Below are 20,790 nucleotides of genomic sequence, written 5' to 3' on the forward strand. Positions count from 1 at the left end.
AAACCCAACTATCACTTTTCCTGAAATTACAAGGTTTTTCAAAAATGCATATGAAAATGCAAGTGTCCTAGAATAGCCAAAACAATCTTGAAAATGAAGGACAAATTTGTTGGACTCACACTTTCCAATTTCAAACCTTACTATGATGCTACAGTCATTAAGATGGTGTACTGGTTTCATAAGGAAAGATATATAGTTCAGTGGAATAGAGCTGAAAGTCCAGATATAAGTGCATATATTTATGATTAATAGTTTTTAACAAGGATACTAAGATGGCTATGGAGAAACAATACTCTTTTCAACAAATAATTCTGGGACAGCATGTTATTTACATGCAAAAATGGAGTTCGACTCTCACCTCACATCATCTAAAAAAAAAAAAAAATCAACTCCAAATGGATCAAAAATCCAAATGGAACAGTTAAAACTACAAAATTCTTTGAAGAAAGCATAAGTGTAAATGTCTGTGACCTTGGATTAGGCATAAAGTTTTGGATAAGACACCAAAATACAAGCAATAGAGGAAAAAGACGGATAAACTGAACTTCATTAAAGATTTTATTCTTTCATACCATCAAAAAAGTGAAAAGACAATCTGATATCTGATAAGAGACTTGTATCTATAACTCACAAAGAATACTTACAAGTCAATAGCAAAAAAAGAAATAATCCAATCAAAACATGGGAAAGGATATGAATAGTAATTTGATTATAGAAGATACACAAATGCCCAAAAACCATATGATAAGATGCATAACGTCATCAGCTATTATATAAACACTAATCAAAACCACAATACAATACCACTTCACACCCACTAAGATGGGTATAATAATAAAAAAAATAATAATGCAATATAATAATGAGTTGGTAAAGATGTGGAGAACCCTCATACAATGCTGATGGAAATGTAAAATGGTGAAGTCTCAAAAAAAAAAGAAAGATTGATTTGCGGATATTGAAGAATCCTTGCATCCCTGGGATAAAGCCCACTTGGTCATGGTGTATGATCTTTTTAATGTGTTGTTGGATTCTGATTGCTAGAATTTTGTTAAGGATTTTTGCATCTATGTTCATCAGTGATATTGGCCTGTAGTTTTCTTTTTTTGTGGCATCTTTGTCAGGTTTTGGTATTAGGGTGATGGTGGCCTCATGGAATGAGTTTGGAAGTTTACCATCCTCTGCAATTTTCTGGAAGAGTTTGAGCAGGATAGGTGTTAGCTCTTCTCTAAATTTTTGGTAGAATTCAGCTGTGAAGCCGTCTGGACCTGGGCTTTTGTTTGCTGGAAGATTTTTGATTACAGTTTCAATTTCCGTGCTTGTGATGGGTCTGTTAAGATTTTCTATTTCTTCCTGGTCGAGTTATGAAAAGTTGCTCTTTTCTAAGAATTTGTCCATTTCTTCCACGTTGTCCATTTTATTGGCATATAATTGTTGATAGTAGTCTCTTATGATCCTTTGCATTTCTGTGTTGTCTGTTGTGATCTCTCCATTTTCATTTCTAATTTTATTGATTTGATTTTTCTCCCTTTGTTTCTTGATGAGTCTGGCTAATGATTTGTCAATTGTATTTATCCTTTCAAAGAACCAGCTTTTGGCTTTGTTGATTTTTGCTATGGTCTCTTTTGTTTCTTTTGCATTTATTTCTGTCCTAATTTTTAAAATTTCTTTCCTTCTACTAACCCTGGGGTTCTTCATTTCTTCCTTTACTAGTTGCTTTAGGTGTAGGGTTAGGTTATTTATTTGACTTTTTTCTTGTTTCTTGAGGTATGCCTGTATTGCTATGAACTTTCCCCTTAGGACTGCTTTTAAAGTGTCCCATAGGTTTTGGGTTGTTGTGTTTTCATTTTCATTAGTTTCTATGCAAATTTTGATTTCTTTTTTGATTTCTTCTGTGATTTGTTGGTTATTTAGCAGCGTGTTGTTCAGCCTCCATATGTTGGAATTTTTAATAGTTTTTCTCCTGTAATTGAGATCTAATCTTACTGCATTGTGGTCAGAAAAGATGCTTGGAATGATTTCAATTTTTTTGAATTTACCAAGGCTAGATTTATGGCCCAGGATGTGATCTATCCTGGAGAAGGTTCCATGTGCGCTTGAGAAAAAGGTGAAATTCATTGTTTTGGGATGAAATGTCCTATAGATATCTATTAGGTCTAACCGGTCTATTGTATCATTTAAAGTTTGTGTTTCCTTGTTAATTTTCTGTTTAGTTGATCTATCCATAGGTGTGAGTGGGGTATTAAAGTCTCCCACTATTATTGTGTACCCCAGTGTTCATCGCAGCACTGTTTATAATAGCCAGGACATGGAAGCAGCCTAGATGCCCATCAGCAGATGAATGGATAAGAAAGCTGTGGTACATATACACAATGCAGTATTACTCAGCCATTAAAAAGAATACATTTGAATCAGTTCTAATGAGGTGGATGAAACTGGAACCTATTATACAGAGTGAAGTAAGCCAGAAAGAAAAACACCAATACAGTATACTAACGCATGTATATGGAATTTAGAAAGATGGTAACAATAACCCTGTGTACGAGACAGCAAAAGAGACACTGATGTATACAATAGTCTTATGGACTCTGTGGGAGAGGGAAAGGGTGGGGAGATTTGGGAGAATGGCATTGAAACATGTATAATATCATGTATGAAATGAGTCGCCAGTCCAGGTTTGATGCATGATACTGGATGCATGGGGCTGGTGCACTGGGACGACCCAGAGGGAGGGTATGGGGAGGGAGGAGGGAGGAGGGTTCAGGATGGGGAGCACGGGTATACCTGTGGCGGATTCATATCGATGTTTGGCAAAACTTATACAATATTATAAAGTTTAAAAATAAAATAAAATTTAAAAAAAAAAGAAAGAAAGAAAACCCTTAGTCCCTTTTAAACGTAGAGTTACCATGAAAGTGCAAGTGTTAGTCACTCAGTTGTGTCCAACTCTTTGAGATCCCATTGACCATAGCTCACCAGGCTCCTCTGTCCATGGAATTCTCCAGGCAAGAATACTTCAGTAGGTAGCTATTCCCTTCTTCAAGGGATCTTCCCAATCCAGGGATTGAACCCAGGTCTCTTGCATTGCAGGCAGATTCTTTACTATCTGAGCCACCAGGAAAGCCCCATATAACCCAGCAATTATTATTCAATCAGAAAAAACGAAATACTAATGCATACTAAAACATGGATTAACATCATATTAAGTGAAAGGATCCAGATACAAATGTCATGTAATGTTCCATTGAGGTAAATGTTCAGAATTTATAAATCCATAGAGACAGAAAATATTAGCAGTTTCTAGGGCCTGAGAGGAGGGGAAATTGGGAGTAAGTGCTAATGGGTACAGGGTATCTTTTTGAGATGATTAAAATGTTCTGGAATCAAATAATGGTAATGTTTTCACGATTTCTTGAACATACTAAAACCATGGAGTTAAACACTTAAAAAGGGTGAATATTGTAGCATGTGAATTTTATCTTTAAAAAAACAGGCTCCTCTGTCCATGGGATTTTCCAAGCAAGAATTCTAGAGTGAGTTGCCATTCCCTTCTCCAAGGGATCTTCCCGACCCAACGATCAAACCTGGGTCTACTGCATTGCAGGCAGATTCTTTACCATCTGAGCCACAAGGGAAGGATCCTTGGGGCTGGTGCACTGGGAAGACCCAGAGGGATGGAATGGGGAGGGAGGAGGGAGGAGGGTTCAGGATGGGGAACACATGTATACCTGTGGCAGATTCATTTTGATATTTGGCAAAACTAATACAATTATGTAAAGTTTAAAAATAAAATAAAATAAAAAAAAAATCCTACCATGCCTTTTGGTGCCAATAATAGGAGTCAGAAAAGAAGATCAAGAGTGTCTTGTAAATTGTACCTTAAATGATCTAATATAAAGTCTGCAGAGGTCTTTAAAGACACTGGAAGTCATTAATGAAGGCAGGTCTACCTTTATAAGGTCCTGAAATCAATCTCATACATTTGTAAGATGTGGTAACATGAGCAAATACCTTTCTATACATTACTCACAACATACTCATGAAGTAGAAAAAGCAAATACCATTAACAGCCTTGTAGATACAGAAGCAGAATCCAGAGAGCTTCAGTGACTTGCCTAGGGTCACATGATAGCTTTCTTTTTTTTTTTGTAGTGGTTTACTCTGCCATGATGTATGCATAAAGTATGTGTGTGTGTCTGTGCATGTGTGTGTGTGTGCACATGTGTGCTAAGTCGATTCAGTTTTGTCAAACTTTTTGCAACTCTATGGACTGTAGCCTGCCAGATTCCTCTGTCCATGGGATTATCCAGGCAAGAATACTGGAGTGGGTTGCCATGCTCTCCTCCAGGGGATCTTTCCAACTCAGGGATCTCTTATGTCTCCTGCATTGGCTGGCCAGTTTTTAACACTAGTGCCACCACTCTTTTCTAAAAGAAATTGAACACTTTAACTCTTCCCAACTTCTCATCACATTCATGTCATTATCACCTATGTTCTTGCCTTTTGTGACAGCAAGATTCTATAACCTGCAGTGCCATAGGGTAACATTTCAAAATAGTTCTTTAAAATTGCAAATCCAGTATTTCATAATGGAGCCTTGAAATTGGTTAGATCCACACTCAGCTTTTCTATCATTCTCTTGTGTCATTACCATGTAAAGACATGCAGCAGTGCATGAAATGTGACAGATCATTATAAAATGAAAGAATGGCTATCTTTATTAAATTGTGAAGGAGACAAGGATTAAAAGTACTCTTTTTTGTCATTCCTGGTGTCTGGCAAATAAAAAAATAAATATCAGTTTACACTAATTGAATGCATGAGTGAATGAATGATTGATCTTTTAATATTTTGCTGGCCATGACATCTTTCTGAAATGTGCTTCTTAAGGAAGCAGCCCAAGTCCTAGAAGATTATGAGGTTTTGAAAGTCTCCTAAAAAGAGTAGTTATCTTTCTGGAGTGAAAAGAATCAACAAAGAGACAACTGTAGTTTTTATAAATGCTAAGTCCCATTCCTTCCTTCTATAATGACTGTTTGAAATCCTGGTTTCCCTTCAGTCCTAGTGAGTTTGGTGAGGCTGCTCTGTGGAATGCTGGCCTGGAGCCTCTTGGATGACGGATAGAAGGGGTCAAGGGAAGCCAGAGGACAAAGCTTGGTTTGCTGCCACTTCACTGTCAGCCCACCACAGTCACTACTGACTCTGGTAGCTTGAGTATCAAGATAAAATAAAGAAAAGGACCTTGGAAGCAATTTCTCAAGGTTCCTATGTTAGCCATGCAGCAATGCCCATGAGCTCAAAGGGAGCATATTAAAGGCCAAGAGATGGCTCCATTGGGAAAAACAGATAAAATTTTGAGGGTGATGAAATAGAAAAAGCCCATATATTTATAACTTAAAACAAATTAATTCATTCAGATAATATCACTGTTCCCCCACAATTTGTATACTGCCATGCTGCCAAGTGCCAGATCAAAGTCATGTCTGCTGAGGATTAAAAACACTAAGCAATGAAACAAGGGCTTGCTTTTAGAGCGAGTTTTGCTTTTGCCATAAACACTGCAACTTTTCTGCACAGACCTTTAGTAACCTTTCAAGTAAGACCCAAAAATGAGCTGTAAAAGAAAGGCACTCCTCATGGCCTCTCTTGGCCATCTTCTAACTACTCACTTGCTGGAAGAAAATAATTACCTGTATAAATAAAATTATCTGCCTAGCCATATATCTTGCAAAAGTGGTTGAACATACTGTCAGTGAATTTGGAGGTTATCTTTGTGATAGACTATTTAGGGTGGGGGGATAAAATTCATTTTGAGGATCCTTGAGAGGTATTTCAAAGAGGTAATCATTCTGGTGTGACTGCAGATGTACTTTATTTACATGCAAATAAAGGAGCAATTTGCAAATTAAACTGTTTCTCCTACAGACAACTCTTTGCAAAGGGTTTTCAGAGATGTCAGAGGCAAGTATTTACCTGAATGATGATAAGGAGCTCTCCCAGAAACTAATACTCAAAGAATAATTTTCAATTTACACACTGTTTTCACAAGCATCAATTCCTTTGGCTTTTTCAACCACTATATTACCTCCATTTTTAGATGAATTAACTGAGGCTTAGAAAGGTCAAGTGAATTTCCTAAGGCTAAATCTATCACATCCTAGCTGCTTGGAACATGTCTGAAGCTAATCAGAGGACAGCTTATCTGCAGGCTCTATTCTCTGTACATATTCAATGGTGATAGCAAACTTTGGAATATTTCCCAGAACAACGACAGTCTCCTTGAAGCAATACACCAATCACATTCTGCTCCAAAGAGGGGTCAGGTCATTCACAGGTGTTTCTAGCAACATGGATGTTAAATGCTCACAGAATCATAAAAGAGCTTGCTCTTAGAGACTGACCTTCCTCTTACTGGATATGTGTCTAAATTTTTGGCATTTCCCTATGACCCCATAGGAGCATAATGGATAGATTAACAAGGAAGAAGGATTACCAAGTAAAGATTGGGTCAAGTTGACATCAGTAAAAGAGAGGGGGTACAGGAGAGGATAGGATGCCTTTTGATGGGGTGAAGGCTTCATGGAGGAGTGGGCACTTGAGTGAAGCCTTGAAGGAAGGTGGGACTTAAGAAAAGGCACTTGAAGCAGTGGGGGAGAAGCCTGAGTAAAGGTGAGGAAGGGGAAAATGTGAGCATGCTTCCTTGGGGCTCTGATTTAAACCAATTATTTGTTTTACAATCTCTTTTCCATTTTGCACTTACCCTTCTCTCAGCAGTACATAATGTTTGTTTCCACACTGATAGCCCCCAGTAAACTTTGAGATCTTTGCAGGAAAAACTGTGTGTCATTTATCAGTGAGTTTCCAGCATCAAGCAGAAGGCCTGAAATATATTAACCTAACTGTGCTCTTATTGGTTTGCTCCCATTGGACTGAGAATATGTTTTACTCATCTCTCCTTAGCACTTAGCACAGGTCTAGCATACAGTAGATGCTGAATGTTTGTTGAATTGAGATGAGTTAGTTCTCTTCCTGTTCTCTTAGTTTTTGAGTCTTAGTTTCCCCATTTGTAAAATAAGGGTAGTAAGAATATCTATTACTTCATAACATTGTTGTGAAGATTAAGTAAGCATTTAGTGTAGCATCTAACACAAAGAAAATGTTTAGTAAATATTAGCTGCTATAATTATTATCATCATTACCTTTTGTTGTTGTTGATAAGGCTTCCAGACCTGCTGATGGGAATAGGCCCCTCAAACTGTGTCAATCTTGGTCAGGGCTGTCCTTAGGTATGGGGAGCTATGCCTGTAGATTTTTATCTCCCCTGTCCCATCATACTGCTTCTGCTGCACTCAAATACCCTTTGTAGTGTAAAACTTTAGCTGACCTTGGAGGGCATGTCCATCAGACCAGAAGATCTCTGAGGACAGGGCCATCTCACACTCATCTCTGGACTCATACAGGGCCTCATACAATATATGCATGCTTTTAACAAAATGAATGAGTAAAAGCTACTCTTCCTCTTCTTCCTCCTCTTTTAGTCTACCTCCAGCTCTTCTTCTCTGACACTAGAATCACAAATGCCTATAGTCTGAAGTCCTTTCTAACTAAGAGACAGGTACCAAGGAGCCCTGTGTTGCCTATCTCTGTTCTACCCTTCATAGCTCTAGCTAACTCCTTTTAGGTCTTTGGTACTTGGAAATGAATATGTCTACAAAGCTGCAAAACTATTACAGTCTGATTTATGTCTGAAACATGACATATGTATAAAAATAATTATTATCAAACTATCCATGTAAATAACAACAAGTGAATTATTTATACCTGTGCAGAAGCGCAGAGTATAATAGAGTGAAATAATGGGACCCCTGGAACACATGCTGAAATTTGACATGGAGCTGATTTCTCATTCACACATTGTCAACATTGTTTGATTCACTTTTTTAGGAAGTCTGGCACTGCGTAAGAAAACTTCTAGTTACTTTATCTCATGTAATCCTTAGAATTTTTTATTTTTTTTAATTTTTTTAATTTTATTTTATTTTTAAACTTTACATAATCGTATTAGTTTTGCCAAATATCAAAATGAATCCGCCACAGGTATACATGTGTTCCCCATCCTGAACCCTCCTCCCTCCTCCCTCCCCATTCCATCCCTCTGGGTCGTCCCAGTGCACCAGCCCCAAGCATCCAGTATCGTGCATTGAACCTGGACTGGCAACTCGTTTCATACATGATATTTTACATGTTTCAATGCCATTCTCCCAAATCATTATCCCAATTTTCAAGCAAGAAAACTAAAGCTCAGGGATGACATGTCATTTTCCCAAGATCACAGAGTTAACAAACAGTGGACTCAAATCAAGTCTTTTACTCCTATATCAATAGGGCTTCTGAGTAAAAAACACTTTATTTTTGTAGGATTTAACTAGTTAGGTGAGAAATCATTCCACATCTCCATAGTCCATTCTATTGTTTCCTGCATCTATCTCTGCTCCCATGGAAGCACGATCTAACCTAAACTTGCTAACTATTGTTTAGTAACTAAGTCATGCCTGACTCTCTGTGATCCCATTGACTGTAGCCCACGAGACTCCTCTGTCCATGGGGATTTCCTAAGCAAGAATACTGGAGTGGGTTGCCATTTCCTTCTCTAGGGGATTTTTCTGACCCAGGGATTGAACCCACATCTCCTGCACTGCAGGCAGATTCTTTACCACTGAGCCACAAAGGAAGCCCAAAAGTTGCTGACTAGTCCTCTTGAAATTTCAAAAGAGACAAGAAAATCTTCTTCTGAGTGACATGATTACAGAAAAGTTTCTAGAGAGCCATGGAGGCTATAGAGGTGGGGTGGCAGAAGAGGCCCTGCAGGACATTGGGAAGCAGGAAGCCTTTAATCATAAGCAACATAAATGAAGGATCCTGTCTCTGTTTTGAAGCTGAGCAGAGCTAAGGGATGTCAAGGATTGGATACCCACTTACTGAAGAGCCCCCTCCAGGCCCTAGGCAAGATGTTAACCTCCCTTCTCTCTATATAGGGTTTTGGACAAGATCTAAAGATGGTTCAGTTAGGAGTTAGTAGTATGTTACATGTGGGGTGGCTAACTTTTAATAGGATCAATAATGAAGAGTGGGTATGGATGTCAATCTATGGGAAGCAGAATGAATGATGAATCATGAGCAGAGTTGCATTTTATACACAGTAAAGTCACAGGCCACACTAAGGCATTATCTGATTTTTGAAAGAAATGCCCCTTCCCTCACAAATAACAAAGCAATAGTAGTACAACCATACTACATTTTTCCAAAGGGTCCAAAGCACTAAGAATGTAGGAGACAGTACTCTAGATAAAATACAACCCAGCTTGGTTTTAAAAAATACCCATCTGGCTTCAGGAAAAGAAGCTTTAAAATTGTATTTACACAGGTGCTGGCTCAGGTTTCTATTGAATCTGGCCCCAACATACTTTTAAGACACACCTCTGGCTAGATGAGGGAAACCAATGGCTGAAGAATGTGGAGGATAATTTATGAACTTTGTTAGCTTTTCTCCTGGCCTGTGGCTGTGGATCTGAATTTACTAGGGAGGTCAGACAAATCTTGTTGCAGACAAAAATACACAGAAAGCTCTGACACCTTCATGTCCAAAGCCCAAAAGTCAAGAGAGGCAATGGAAACATGCATGCTGGGCTTTCTGGGAAATGTTATTCATAGTGCCCTGAGAGACAAAGAGGAAGGAGGAAGAGATTAACTTTTGCTATGTTCTTATACAAATGCTATTGGACCTTCAGATCACCAATTAAGTAACACTGAAGATAAGTGGTTGTTTGAGAACCTTACACCAACCCAAGGCCTTCTTTACCAGGGAACTGCCATAAATACTATCTGCCACCTCTCCTCTCTGCTACCCAAGGGACATCATAAGTGTATGTGTACTAATGACCATAGCTCCATTTCAGTAGATGGAATCAAAACTTACTGGGCTGTGCTAATATGAGCTGTGCTACATATCATTTAGCTCTTACAATAACCCTGCGACCTATTACTATCCTCACAGAGTCACAAAGTTACACTAGTTGCTCAAGGCCCAATATCTATCTATTTTGGAGCCAAGGATTGAACTCGGGTCTATTTTACAAGGTTGATGCTTATAAAGTGAACTGCTGGCCAATGGAAATATCTGGAGTATCCATAAAATTTTAGAGATTTATTGTTAAAAAGATTTAGGCTGTTATAGATTTATTGCTAAAATATTCAAGATCATTTAGCTCAACACTTTTATTATTTAAATGGAATTTTGAAGTGAATAGAAGGAATGGTAGATAGAATCTGCGTCTCTTTCACTGCATTTCATTCCACTATCTAGATAGCAGCACGCTTCCAAAAAGCCTAGAAAGTAGAGTAGGATAGCGATGTACAGCTCAGCATTGGCACAAGGTGGGAGTGGGGAACAGGCATAAAAGGTCAGTTGAAGGCTGATCAAGGGATCTGTTGCATCTGATGAGGTTCCCCTCAACCATCTCTGGACTCCAGAATGTTCCTTAAACAAGTATCCTGCTTTCATGCAGCCCTGTCTTTGGTCAGTCTGTTCAATATTCCTGAAGTTCATTTCCGACCTTTTGTACCTGGCAGACTACTGTTGTTGTTGATGTTTAGTCACTAAGTTGTTGTGTCTGACTCTTTGTGACCCCATGGACTGTAGCCCACAAGGCTCCTCTGTCCATGTGATTTCCCAGGCAAGAATACTGGAGTGGGTTGCCATTTCCTTCTAAAAGAATATTCCTGACTCAGGGATCAAACCCACATCTCTTGAATTGGCAGGAGGATTCTTTACTACTGAGTCACCTGGGAAGCCCATTATGTGGGAAACTCTGTGCCATGTTCACTCCATAGTCACTAAAGAGTCATATGACTTTGGGCAAGTCACTTTAACTCTTCTGTGCCTCAATTCCTTCATTTGTAAATGGGACAAATGATAATACCCACATCATAGGGTTATTGTGAGGACTGAATGAGAAAATGTCTACAAAACAACTAATACTTATTGAGTATGCAGTAACTAGTTTTTTTGTTATTATCTCTTATCCCAGTGCCTTGTATAGGTCTATTGCACACAACAAATAAACACTGACTGTTTGTTGAATAAATGGATGTTATCTGGGGAAAGTGCCAGTCATCAAATAGCCATTTTAGATATCCCTGCAGTCAAGAAAAAGATTTATTATGTTGCCTCACATAATTCTTGGAGGTGCCAAGACAACAATCTCTGAAGCTGTGAAGCTGGAGAACCCCTCAGACAAGAAATAAGAAACTACTGGAAAACCTTCATTTCTGTCATTTATATTTTCTATGAACCTAGGAAAGTCACTTCCTCTCTCTCTGGGCCTCAGTTTCCTCTTCTACAAAATAGCTTGGTCAAATTTTTAGATTTTTAAGTTCTCTTCTTTTAATTTTTAGCAGGTTAGCATTTAGAGATCCTGTGGTTCAAAGCCCTGAATCTTTTAGGTCTTTTCATTAAATACCTCTTGGCTAAATCAATGCCGAGAAAGTAAAGGAACTTGTGAACATGGAACTATAGAAATGTGATTATTTAGCTTATGGACCTGTAAGAGGTCCATAGTCTCCAGGGCCCACATCCAGGTACCACAGTGAAATCATGGTCCATCCACACTATCAGGTGTCCTAAGAGAGGGAAGACAATAAAAACCTTGATAAAAGAGAACACAATTTTGTCTCTGTGAATTTTTAGTTCTGTCCTGAAAGACAATATTTTCTAGTTTATGACAACAAAGAGGAGGGGAATGGAGTTCTCTTTCTCCTGGCCCCATAGAAAACATTCTGTGGTACACTTCTCCAAGTAGGCTCAAAGCAAAGAGTCTAGGAACATGATTCTAACATCTGTATCCATACATACTGTCTGAGTTCTTCAGCTTGGCAATGAGAATTAAAATTCTCATGAGCCTGGGTTTTAAATCATGCTTCCTATTCTGTGGTTCTGTGATGAGAGTGAATTAAGAAGATACCGAGCCTGGTTTCATCAGAATCAGAATTTTCCCTTTGAACATTAGGAGCTAGTGGAAAGACTATCACTCACATGCCCCTACTGCTGCTGCTGCTGCTAAGTCGCTTCAGTAGTGTCCGACTCTGTGCGACCCCATAGACAGCAGCCCACCAGGCCCCCCCATCCCTGGGATTCTCCAGGCAAGAACACTGGAGTGCCGCTGGCCCTAACTAATGAAGAGTTTCTGGTGAACCACTAGCTATTATAAGTTTGTTTGTTTTAAGGAAGAACATTCCCTGTGATGTTAGTGTTACTCACTGGTTTCTCCCCATAGTACTTAAAGTTTTTCTTCTTTAATTTCTGATTCTGTTGTTTCTCTTCAACTGTTATCTTTCTTGTTTTCACTTTCCTCTGCTTTAGGTTAGTATGTTTATATATTTGAGAGGTAGCTGTGCCATAAGAGAGTGACTGCTACCTTTGGACCCAGAAGACCTGGGTTTAAATCCAGATGCTCCACTTAATTCTGGAGAGGGAAATGGCAACCCACTCCAGTATTCTTGCCTGGAGAATCCCATGGACAGAGAAGCCTGGCAGGCTACAGGCCATGGGGTCTCAAAGAGTTGGACAGGACTTAGCAACTCAACTACCACCACTTCACTTACTAACTGTTGATTAGCTGAAAAAAACATCAGTTTGCTTACATGGAAAATCAGGAGGATGACCTCTCCCTCTGTTCCAGGTGGTTGGGAAGTTCAAATGGAAATGAAATATGATGACTGAAGAAATTTAAAGGGGTCCAGGGTTATGATCACTAGGTTCCTTCAGGAAGGATCTGTATCTTGAGTATGTGAGCCTAATATCTCGTGTGTAGTAATTATCCAGCAAATGTATACTGACTGAATGCAAGATAGATTACCACCAGGCCAGTTCTTATGAAGTATTCAGTAAAATATAGGCACCAATGTAGCCAGAAGCTGTGGTGATTCCAACGGGATACATCAGAAGTCACAACATGGAGTGGAAACAAATGGACTGAGAATTCTAATCCTTGCTCCCTTTATAAAGAGTCATTAACACCAACTCTCAGTTTCCTTTTCTGGATAGAGGGAAGTTCCCTTTTCTGTATTCTCTTCTGAAAGGTACAAAGCTTACCTGCCTCCTTGGAATTCTGAGAGCAGTTGCTAGCTCTGAAGAGGAGTGTGAACACTTGAATAATAGCTTCCAGAAGTATGCACACATGGCTATTATAACTGAAGAAATTGCTTTTTGAAATAATGGATTCTCCCAGAATCCAGTTGTTATGAGGGGCAGTGTGTTGGTTGCCATGGGACTAGACTAGAGACTAAAGAAATAATTCCTACCTCTGAAGAAAAAGTGGGTCTAACACTTACCTGTGCAATAGCAGCCAACTGCTAAAATCTGCCACCCAGAGTTTCATAATTATCAAGAGATTCTCTGGGGATTAAAAAAAAAACAAAAAACTTTTGGCTGCAGTATATGGATGGGCTTTAAAAATATAACACATTGGGGAATAGTAAGGCAAGGTAAAGGGAGACAATGTATTCACACGATCTTGCAGGTGACATAGAAACTTCTTGTTAATCATTGTTTCATTAAATGCATTTGCTATAAATTATCAGCCACAGGGCCTTATAGACCAGCAATGGCAAATTCTTAACATGGACCCCAAATTGGGCTCTAATAAGAGACTTGGGTGGGCATCAACTAGAATGAGTTATAGAGCTAAATTATTTATTCTGCAGGCCTGTGGTCTAGTCCTATTATGAGGAAGACCAGAATTAAGCCAACAAATGTATAAAGACAAAGAATCATAGGGAAATACATGGTAAATTCATAACTCAACTGGCCACCTGGGCCCTACTTTCTCTGAGACAGAGAGCTTTTCCATAACACTTCATACCAGATAGTCCTCAAAGCTACCTTCCTCTATACTATCTGGGTTATATGTGGCATCTGAGGGCTTCCCTCATAGTTCAGTCAGTAAAGAATCTGCCTGCAATGCAGGAGACCCGTGTTCGACTCCTGGGTCGGGAAGATCCTCTGGAGAAGGAAATGGCAACCAACTCCAGTATTCTTGCCTGGAGAATCCCATGGACAGAAGAGTCTGGCAGGCTACAGTCCACAGGGTTGCAAGTGTCAGACACGACTTAGCAACTTAACTACTACTACTATGTGGCATCTAGCAAATTCACTCATACATATTTTATAATTATCCACATGGTTACAGTACAAAAGCCTAAAAATTATGTGGAATATTTTCAGTTTCTCCTCTGGGTATTGCAAGGTTGAGTGATATACCAGATCATCAGAAAAAAGTATCCTCTTCTAGCATTCCAAGAATGTGTTTTTTTTTTTTTTTTTTTTTCCTATTTAGTGAAAAAAATGCTCAGGACCTAAGCATTCTAGGCAAGGAAGGTGTACAAACTTTCACTGGCCATATCAGAAGAATGTTTAAAATTAGATAATCTAGAGAGTTACTAAGACACCAGAGATCATAAAGAGCCAAATTTTCTATGCAGATTTGTAAGCAGAGGAGTGACCATCTAAAGCAAGAGTCGACAAACAGCAAAAATTCACAAGCCAAATTTAATGTGCTTTTTCTTTTTGTGTGGCGCAAGAACTGAGAATGAATTTTAGATTTAAAATAGCTGATAAAAATAAAAAATAGTATTTAAAGGCATGTGAAAACTGAATGAAATATAAATTTTAGTGCCCATAAAGTTTTACTGGAGCACAGCCACACCCATTGGTTTTGTCTAGGACTGTTTTCATGCTGCAAAGGCAGAGTTGAATAATAGCATCAGAGACTATATAGGGCACAAAGTCTGTTACTATCTGGCCTTTTACAGAAAAATGTTTGCTGACCCCTAATTATTGTAAAGTAAAACAATAAATAAATAAATAATGTTTAAAAAAATAAAAAGTAGCAAAAAAAAAGTCTGGCTATGATATTTTTAAAAAATCAGGGACAGATAAAAGATACTATGAGCTTTGTGAAAAAAAATCTCTAAGACTCGTGCAATAAGCATCAGTCAACTTCTTGGCCAAAGACACTTGATGGAGGCCCTTTTGAAGTTACAAGTAGGGCTTTCTAGGTGGAGATAGTGGTTAAAAAAAAAAAAAAAAAAAAAAAACAACAACCCGCCTGCCGATACAGGAGACATAAGAGACTTGGGTTCCATCTCTGGGTAGGGAACATCCCCTGGAGGAGGGCATGGCAACCCACTCCAGTATTCTTTCCCAGAGAATCCTGTGGACCGAGGAGCCTGGCAGGCTACAGCCTACAGGGCCGCAAAGAGTCAGACAAGACTGAAGCGTCTTAGCATGCACACACAAAGTTGCAATTATATCCTCCTAACATAGCTAACTTGCCCCTGGGAAATGTTACTCCTAAAGTCAGGCAGTGAAGAGGACACTGATATGCACCAAAAACTCTCTGCAAGATTCCAAACAAGAAGTAACATTCAATTCCACATGAGTTGAGGTGGGAAAGAGTAGATTTAAAGGACAGAAAGAGTTCAATGAGGGTTCACTTACATTTCTTCCCTCACAGAAACCTGGGGAGAGAAAGAGAATCAAAGCCATACTTATATAAAATTTGCCAAGGATACTAAATTGGGACATATTGTAAACATCAGTGAGGATGGTGTAATTCTTTGAGTTCAGAATGTAAACTACAGTTTCAATTTTATGATGTGTACCAAACAGTGCTCCATGCGTACAAAACAAATGGATGTACAATCTTCAATGTTTTACTAGAAAATGTCTGAAAAATAGTAAATTCTTGAGCACATAATGCACATGATGAATTAATTAACCCTCTTTGAAACATGATGAGGTAGAGATGAGGATTCATATCCTGATTTTCCAGATGAGAAAATGGAAAAGAAAGGAAGTTATCCAGCCATGGTCATAGTGCCGGGAGAAGAGGGAATCTGAGTCCTGACTTTTAACTCAGCCCATCCACAGTGCACTCTCCGAGCTGGCTCTATCCTCATCTGAAGACTGGTTTTTGTAAGAGACGGGAGCTAGGATTCACCATCTTCTAGGAAGGCAAAACCAAATGTGCATGCAGGTATAAACTCACATGTTTGCTGAAATAACAGTGATGGTGTTTGTTATTTATAGAATTGTCACAAAAAGTCTAAGCTGAAAGGGCATTTTAAAAATATCTTAGTTTAACTCCCTTATTTTACAGACAGGGAAAACTGAGGTCCAAACAGGGAAATTTTCTTATCCAATGTCACAAAACTAAACCCCCTCTGAGCCCCTACTCTGCTTAAGGATATCACCTTCCTTTGACTTCCTGGTCTTTTTGATAACATCCAACATGCCTTCCCCTTTCACCTTCCCACTCATCCCACCCACCACCACTAGCTAATTCTCTACATGCTTGTTTCAAACCCAGAGACCGTCCTCTCAACAGCACATACCTAGACACACACATGCACACACACACATTTTTTCAATAAGTTTCCATCAAGCAGGTTTTAATGATTTTTACCCCCGTGGCCTACAATTGTTTTTATCATCATTTTTAATCCCCAAATAAGCAGATTCTTCCTTGACTAGCCTCACCTTCACCCTAAACTCCCAGCAATACTGACAATGAGAAAATGTGAGGTTCTCTTCTTCCTCAACAGGAAAACCTGGCTAGATTACAATCGATTCTTTGCTGAGTCTTGCACCAATGACAGCATTAAAGCCTCATGGTTTATGAACTACCAAAGCTAGAAATGGATTTTTTTCTGACGTGCCAGGCTTTTAAGTCTTGTACCTGTGCCCAGTCCAAAGATTTTTGAAACCCTGAATAAAGTGGTAATCAACACTCTGAATACTCCATCTGAGTTAACTGACAACAACAAACAAATTAGGAAGAAAAGATTTGTTCTCCCACTCCCTCCAAGACAGGTGGAATTCCAAGTTTCAACAAGGCAGATTCAGAATCACCTTTAGAAAGGCCATTTGGGCAATAAAGATGCATTGTAAAAATGAAAAAAAAAATCAATAAATGTTCTCTGCAGGTAATAAGACAGCCCCCTGCCTTCAAATAGAGATAATAATGGTAGTAAACTGCAGCCACCAAACTTTAAAGGTAAAAGAAAACACCAATACATTTTTTTCTTTTTGCTTTGTTTCATGTTTTTTAAATCACTTTCTCCTGTCCCTCAAAGGGCTCAGGACTGGAAGCTGGGGTTCACATTCCAAAGGAACCAATGGGCTCCATAGTTTTGTCAAGAACCCACTGGAGATTTTAATATTTCAAGGAATTTAGATCATTTGGCTCCATGAGCTCGCAGAGGCTCATTTTCTCAAAGAAAATATTACCAAGTTCCTCTAACAAGTGATTCTAGGGTCTGAAGAATTTTGAGACCTTGCTAGATTTCCAAATGCTCGGCAATTTGAGTGATTACCCCTCTCCCAGCTTCCTTGTTCTCAAATATTCCAAGATCCACATAATAGCAGAGCTCCTCCCAGGCAGCCCTGCCAGCTGCCCTTCTGCCTGCCTCTCTCCTTCAGCCCTAATTTCTGTAGAAAGCTCCCATGTGGAATATGTTATGACAGCAAAATCTTCCCTTTCACAGTATAGTTGATCATTTCCACAGTTTTCCAAAAACAACAATATCGTGACCCAGATTTTTAAAACCCAGAGGCAGCATCAAATACAATCTAATCTATCTAACTATTGAATTTGCTTTTCGCTTACTTTCTTGAACTCTTTTCCCATTGGATATAGTTGCTATTACTGTGGTGCTTGGGCTTACTAACACATTGCTTTAGATGGGTGCTATGGTTCATTTTCTGCTCTATAGATAGGGCCTAACTGAAGCCAAGGTATGGGGAAGCGGCAGATTCTCACTGGAGATGTTGGGGTGATCTGAAGTCTTTGGTGCTACTCCTCATTTCCTTTTCTGACAACCATCCTTTTGTGAGTACTCTTAAGGAATGAAGACACTGATCTCTGTCTCTTTCCAAACTGCCTATGCCTGGGCACTGGGGCACTGGACCTCATATTGCTCAGTTTAAGCAGTGCAATGTGCCACTCAGGGTTATGGGTGGAACGTGCAGCATGCTTTCTTTAATGCTGAACGGTATCTGTCTTCTTATTGCCTGGGGAACTAGAAGAAAACAAAATAGGTTTCCATTTTATAGGTATTCCTTTCACCTGGCCAAAATGGTGAAAAGATAATCATCATTCCAGTTAGCTATCAATAGGGAGACCAGTTAAAGAGCACACACTTTCTAATTTTTCTCTAGTTGCCAAGAACACTGTGGTGCTTCTGCTGTCCTCTGATGGGTGTCACCACATTCCTGCTGAAAGGTGTGGCCAATATACCTGCCACTTTAAGACTGTCCTCAGGGATTATAGCTTTATATAAGGAAAGGCTGTCTCTTTCAGTTCTGACTTAAAATTTCTAGGCCAGTGAGAAGGAAGAAAAGGGTCTTGGCAGGAAGTACTTCCTTTGTGAAAAGTGGAGGCAGGAGTAGATACTGGTGTTTAGCAACTGAGTCTGCTCCCAGAGCAGAGCATCTCTGTCTAGAAGCTGTTAATTAGTGTCCTTTCAAGAAGGAATACTTAGTACAGGATGGGGAGTGAAGTGGATGGGTAGGAGGCTTAAGCCTAGGGAGATTGGGAAGGAAGGAGGCAATAGCATAATAGGAGGTCTGGAAGTGTAGGAGGTCTTCCTGCTGTAAGATGTAGCCTGAGCACCTCTTGGGGCTAAGCAGATATTAATTATTTTAAACTAAATAATACTAAGGAGCTGGTTTTTGAGGACACTTAGCCAAATATAAGATACAACTTAGCTTAGGGTTATGGGCTATTGGACAGGGTCTGAAGGAGAGAATAAAAGTTTCTTATCACTTTGGATACTTATCTACCTAGGACCTATTAATGCAAAAAGGCCCCAAGGAGGCAGCAGCAGGAGGGAGCAGGTGCATAGACTGATGGTCTGCTGAACAGTGAGAACACTTCCTTTCTGGGGTTGAGGCCAGGAAGCCTTCACTAAGGAATAGTCTTGTATTCACCACAGAGTACAGGCTGGGGACTTAGTCTGGATTTCTCCACTTCTAACCTCTCTAATAAGGACATTTTTTCCCTCACTAGGCAGGAGAATGGAACACAAGAAAGGAGGAAATTAAATCTTTTCAAATCATTAATTTTTTCTTTTGTTCCTAGGACCCACAAAGCTCCAAGAACCAGCTGGGACCAACTTCATTGCCTGTAATAACAACGCTGCCAAAGACAGGGGTCCAACAAGTATGAAAATTGACTTTTTAAGGCTCTTAGTTTCTTTGAACCAACACTGCCAGTGACTTTATCCCAGAGATCAAAAAATCCTGAGTCCTGATAGACTGGTGTCTCTTTTTAGGAGAGAAAGGGAGAGAAAAGTGAGTGTCCAAGATCCTTTACCTTCAGCGGCTCTTTTAAAAAAGACTTTGCAGCTTCCACAAGTGAGAGCTCCATAGTGACAGCCAGAAGCTTCATCCCCACAAATCAGGCATGTCTTCTGGGGTGGAAAGTAATAGTCGATGGGCAGAACATGGTCCCTGGTGGTCTCCAAACTGAAAAGACCCAAGAGGAATAATGAAATACATGTCAGTAGTTGGCAGAAACAGGAAGGTAGAAGTCTGAATCTTCAGGATTAAACTGCATGTGTAAATTATTATTTATTGCTTAACAGAGTCAGTGTGAAGCTGAATTTTCCTTGGACTTCTCCTAGGGATTATTTTTGTAGGGTTTCTATCATGTGGACAGAGTCATTCTGGATCCTATGAAAGGATTTGAGAAGTTTTCTGAAATCAGCCAGTCCCTTGGGCTATGTCTGCATGAGGGATGGATGAAGGCAGAAACCTGAGGTAAACATTTCTAACTTAAGGTGGTGGTCATGAAACAATTTCAGAGTAATTAAAAGGTATGAACTCAGTCCTAAAACCTTAGTTATCCAAAGGGAGACCTATGGCGATACCAGACTAAGCATCAAAGCAGTTTGATGTGCTTTGTTTTAGTTCTCTGAGCCTTACTCTCATCTGTAAGTAGGAATAATATTACCCAGCCTACTGACCGACTTGTGTGAGCAGAAGTATAAATAAGCCAAAAGGATAAAAAGCTCTTGTAATGAATACAGACGTGAGGAATTACAATTAGTATTTTCATGCTAGTCTTTTTTTTTTTTTTTTCCATTCCTTTTCTTTCCTTAGGAGTCTATCTAGATAACATGGACATTTCCCCATTCCCATTCTATAACATAAAGTAGCAGTTAAGTAATACACAGTGATGCTGGAAATCTTTCAGGCAACCCTCTAAACACTTAGCTATTAGAATACTCATGTTCTTTGGTTTAACAGTTTCAAAGGTCACCTAGTTAACTGTCTATCTCCAAGAGGATCTCTGCCTGTGTCCTTCCAGGTGGCCTGAAAGAGAGGGCCAGAAATCCAATCCTAAAACCTTAATGGAAAGATAGATCTTAGTCTCCCACAGTAATAAATTCAAGTTTAAATAAAGGGAACATGGTTCATACTACTCAAAGGTAAACTTTTTTCTCTCCTGTCTTATGTCTAATCATTAAACAAAACATAAGTGGTTTCCTGGGTTAATCTGCTACAGGTACGTGACAACTGCCTATTCTCTTATCCACAAGAATGCAACCACTATTTTATTTACTTTTTGTGCTTTTACTTATTTATTGGAGTATAACTGATTTATAATATGGTTTTAGTTTATGCTGTACAACAAAGTAAATCAGCTATATGAATACATATATCCCTTC

General features: G+C 39.2%; 1 protein-coding gene across 1 annotated transcript in view; it reads right to left on the reverse strand.

Annotated features, from left to right (window-relative positions):
• Positions 1 to 20,790, reverse strand: part of AR (androgen receptor) — a 224,647-nt gene that overhangs the window by 71,638 nt on the left and 132,219 nt on the right. The window contains exon 2 of the mRNA XM_055563642.1: positions 19,434 to 19,585. Coding sequence (XP_055419617.1) covers positions 19,434 to 19,585 — 152 coding nt within the window. The remainder of the gene's footprint in view (positions 1 to 19,433; positions 19,586 to 20,790) is intronic.

The sequence above is a fragment of the Bubalus kerabau genome, chromosome X, assembly GCF_029407905.1.
Source record: "Bubalus kerabau isolate K-KA32 ecotype Philippines breed swamp buffalo chromosome X, PCC_UOA_SB_1v2, whole genome shotgun sequence".
NCBI classification, from domain to species: domain Eukaryota; kingdom Metazoa; phylum Chordata; class Mammalia; order Artiodactyla; family Bovidae; genus Bubalus; species Bubalus kerabau.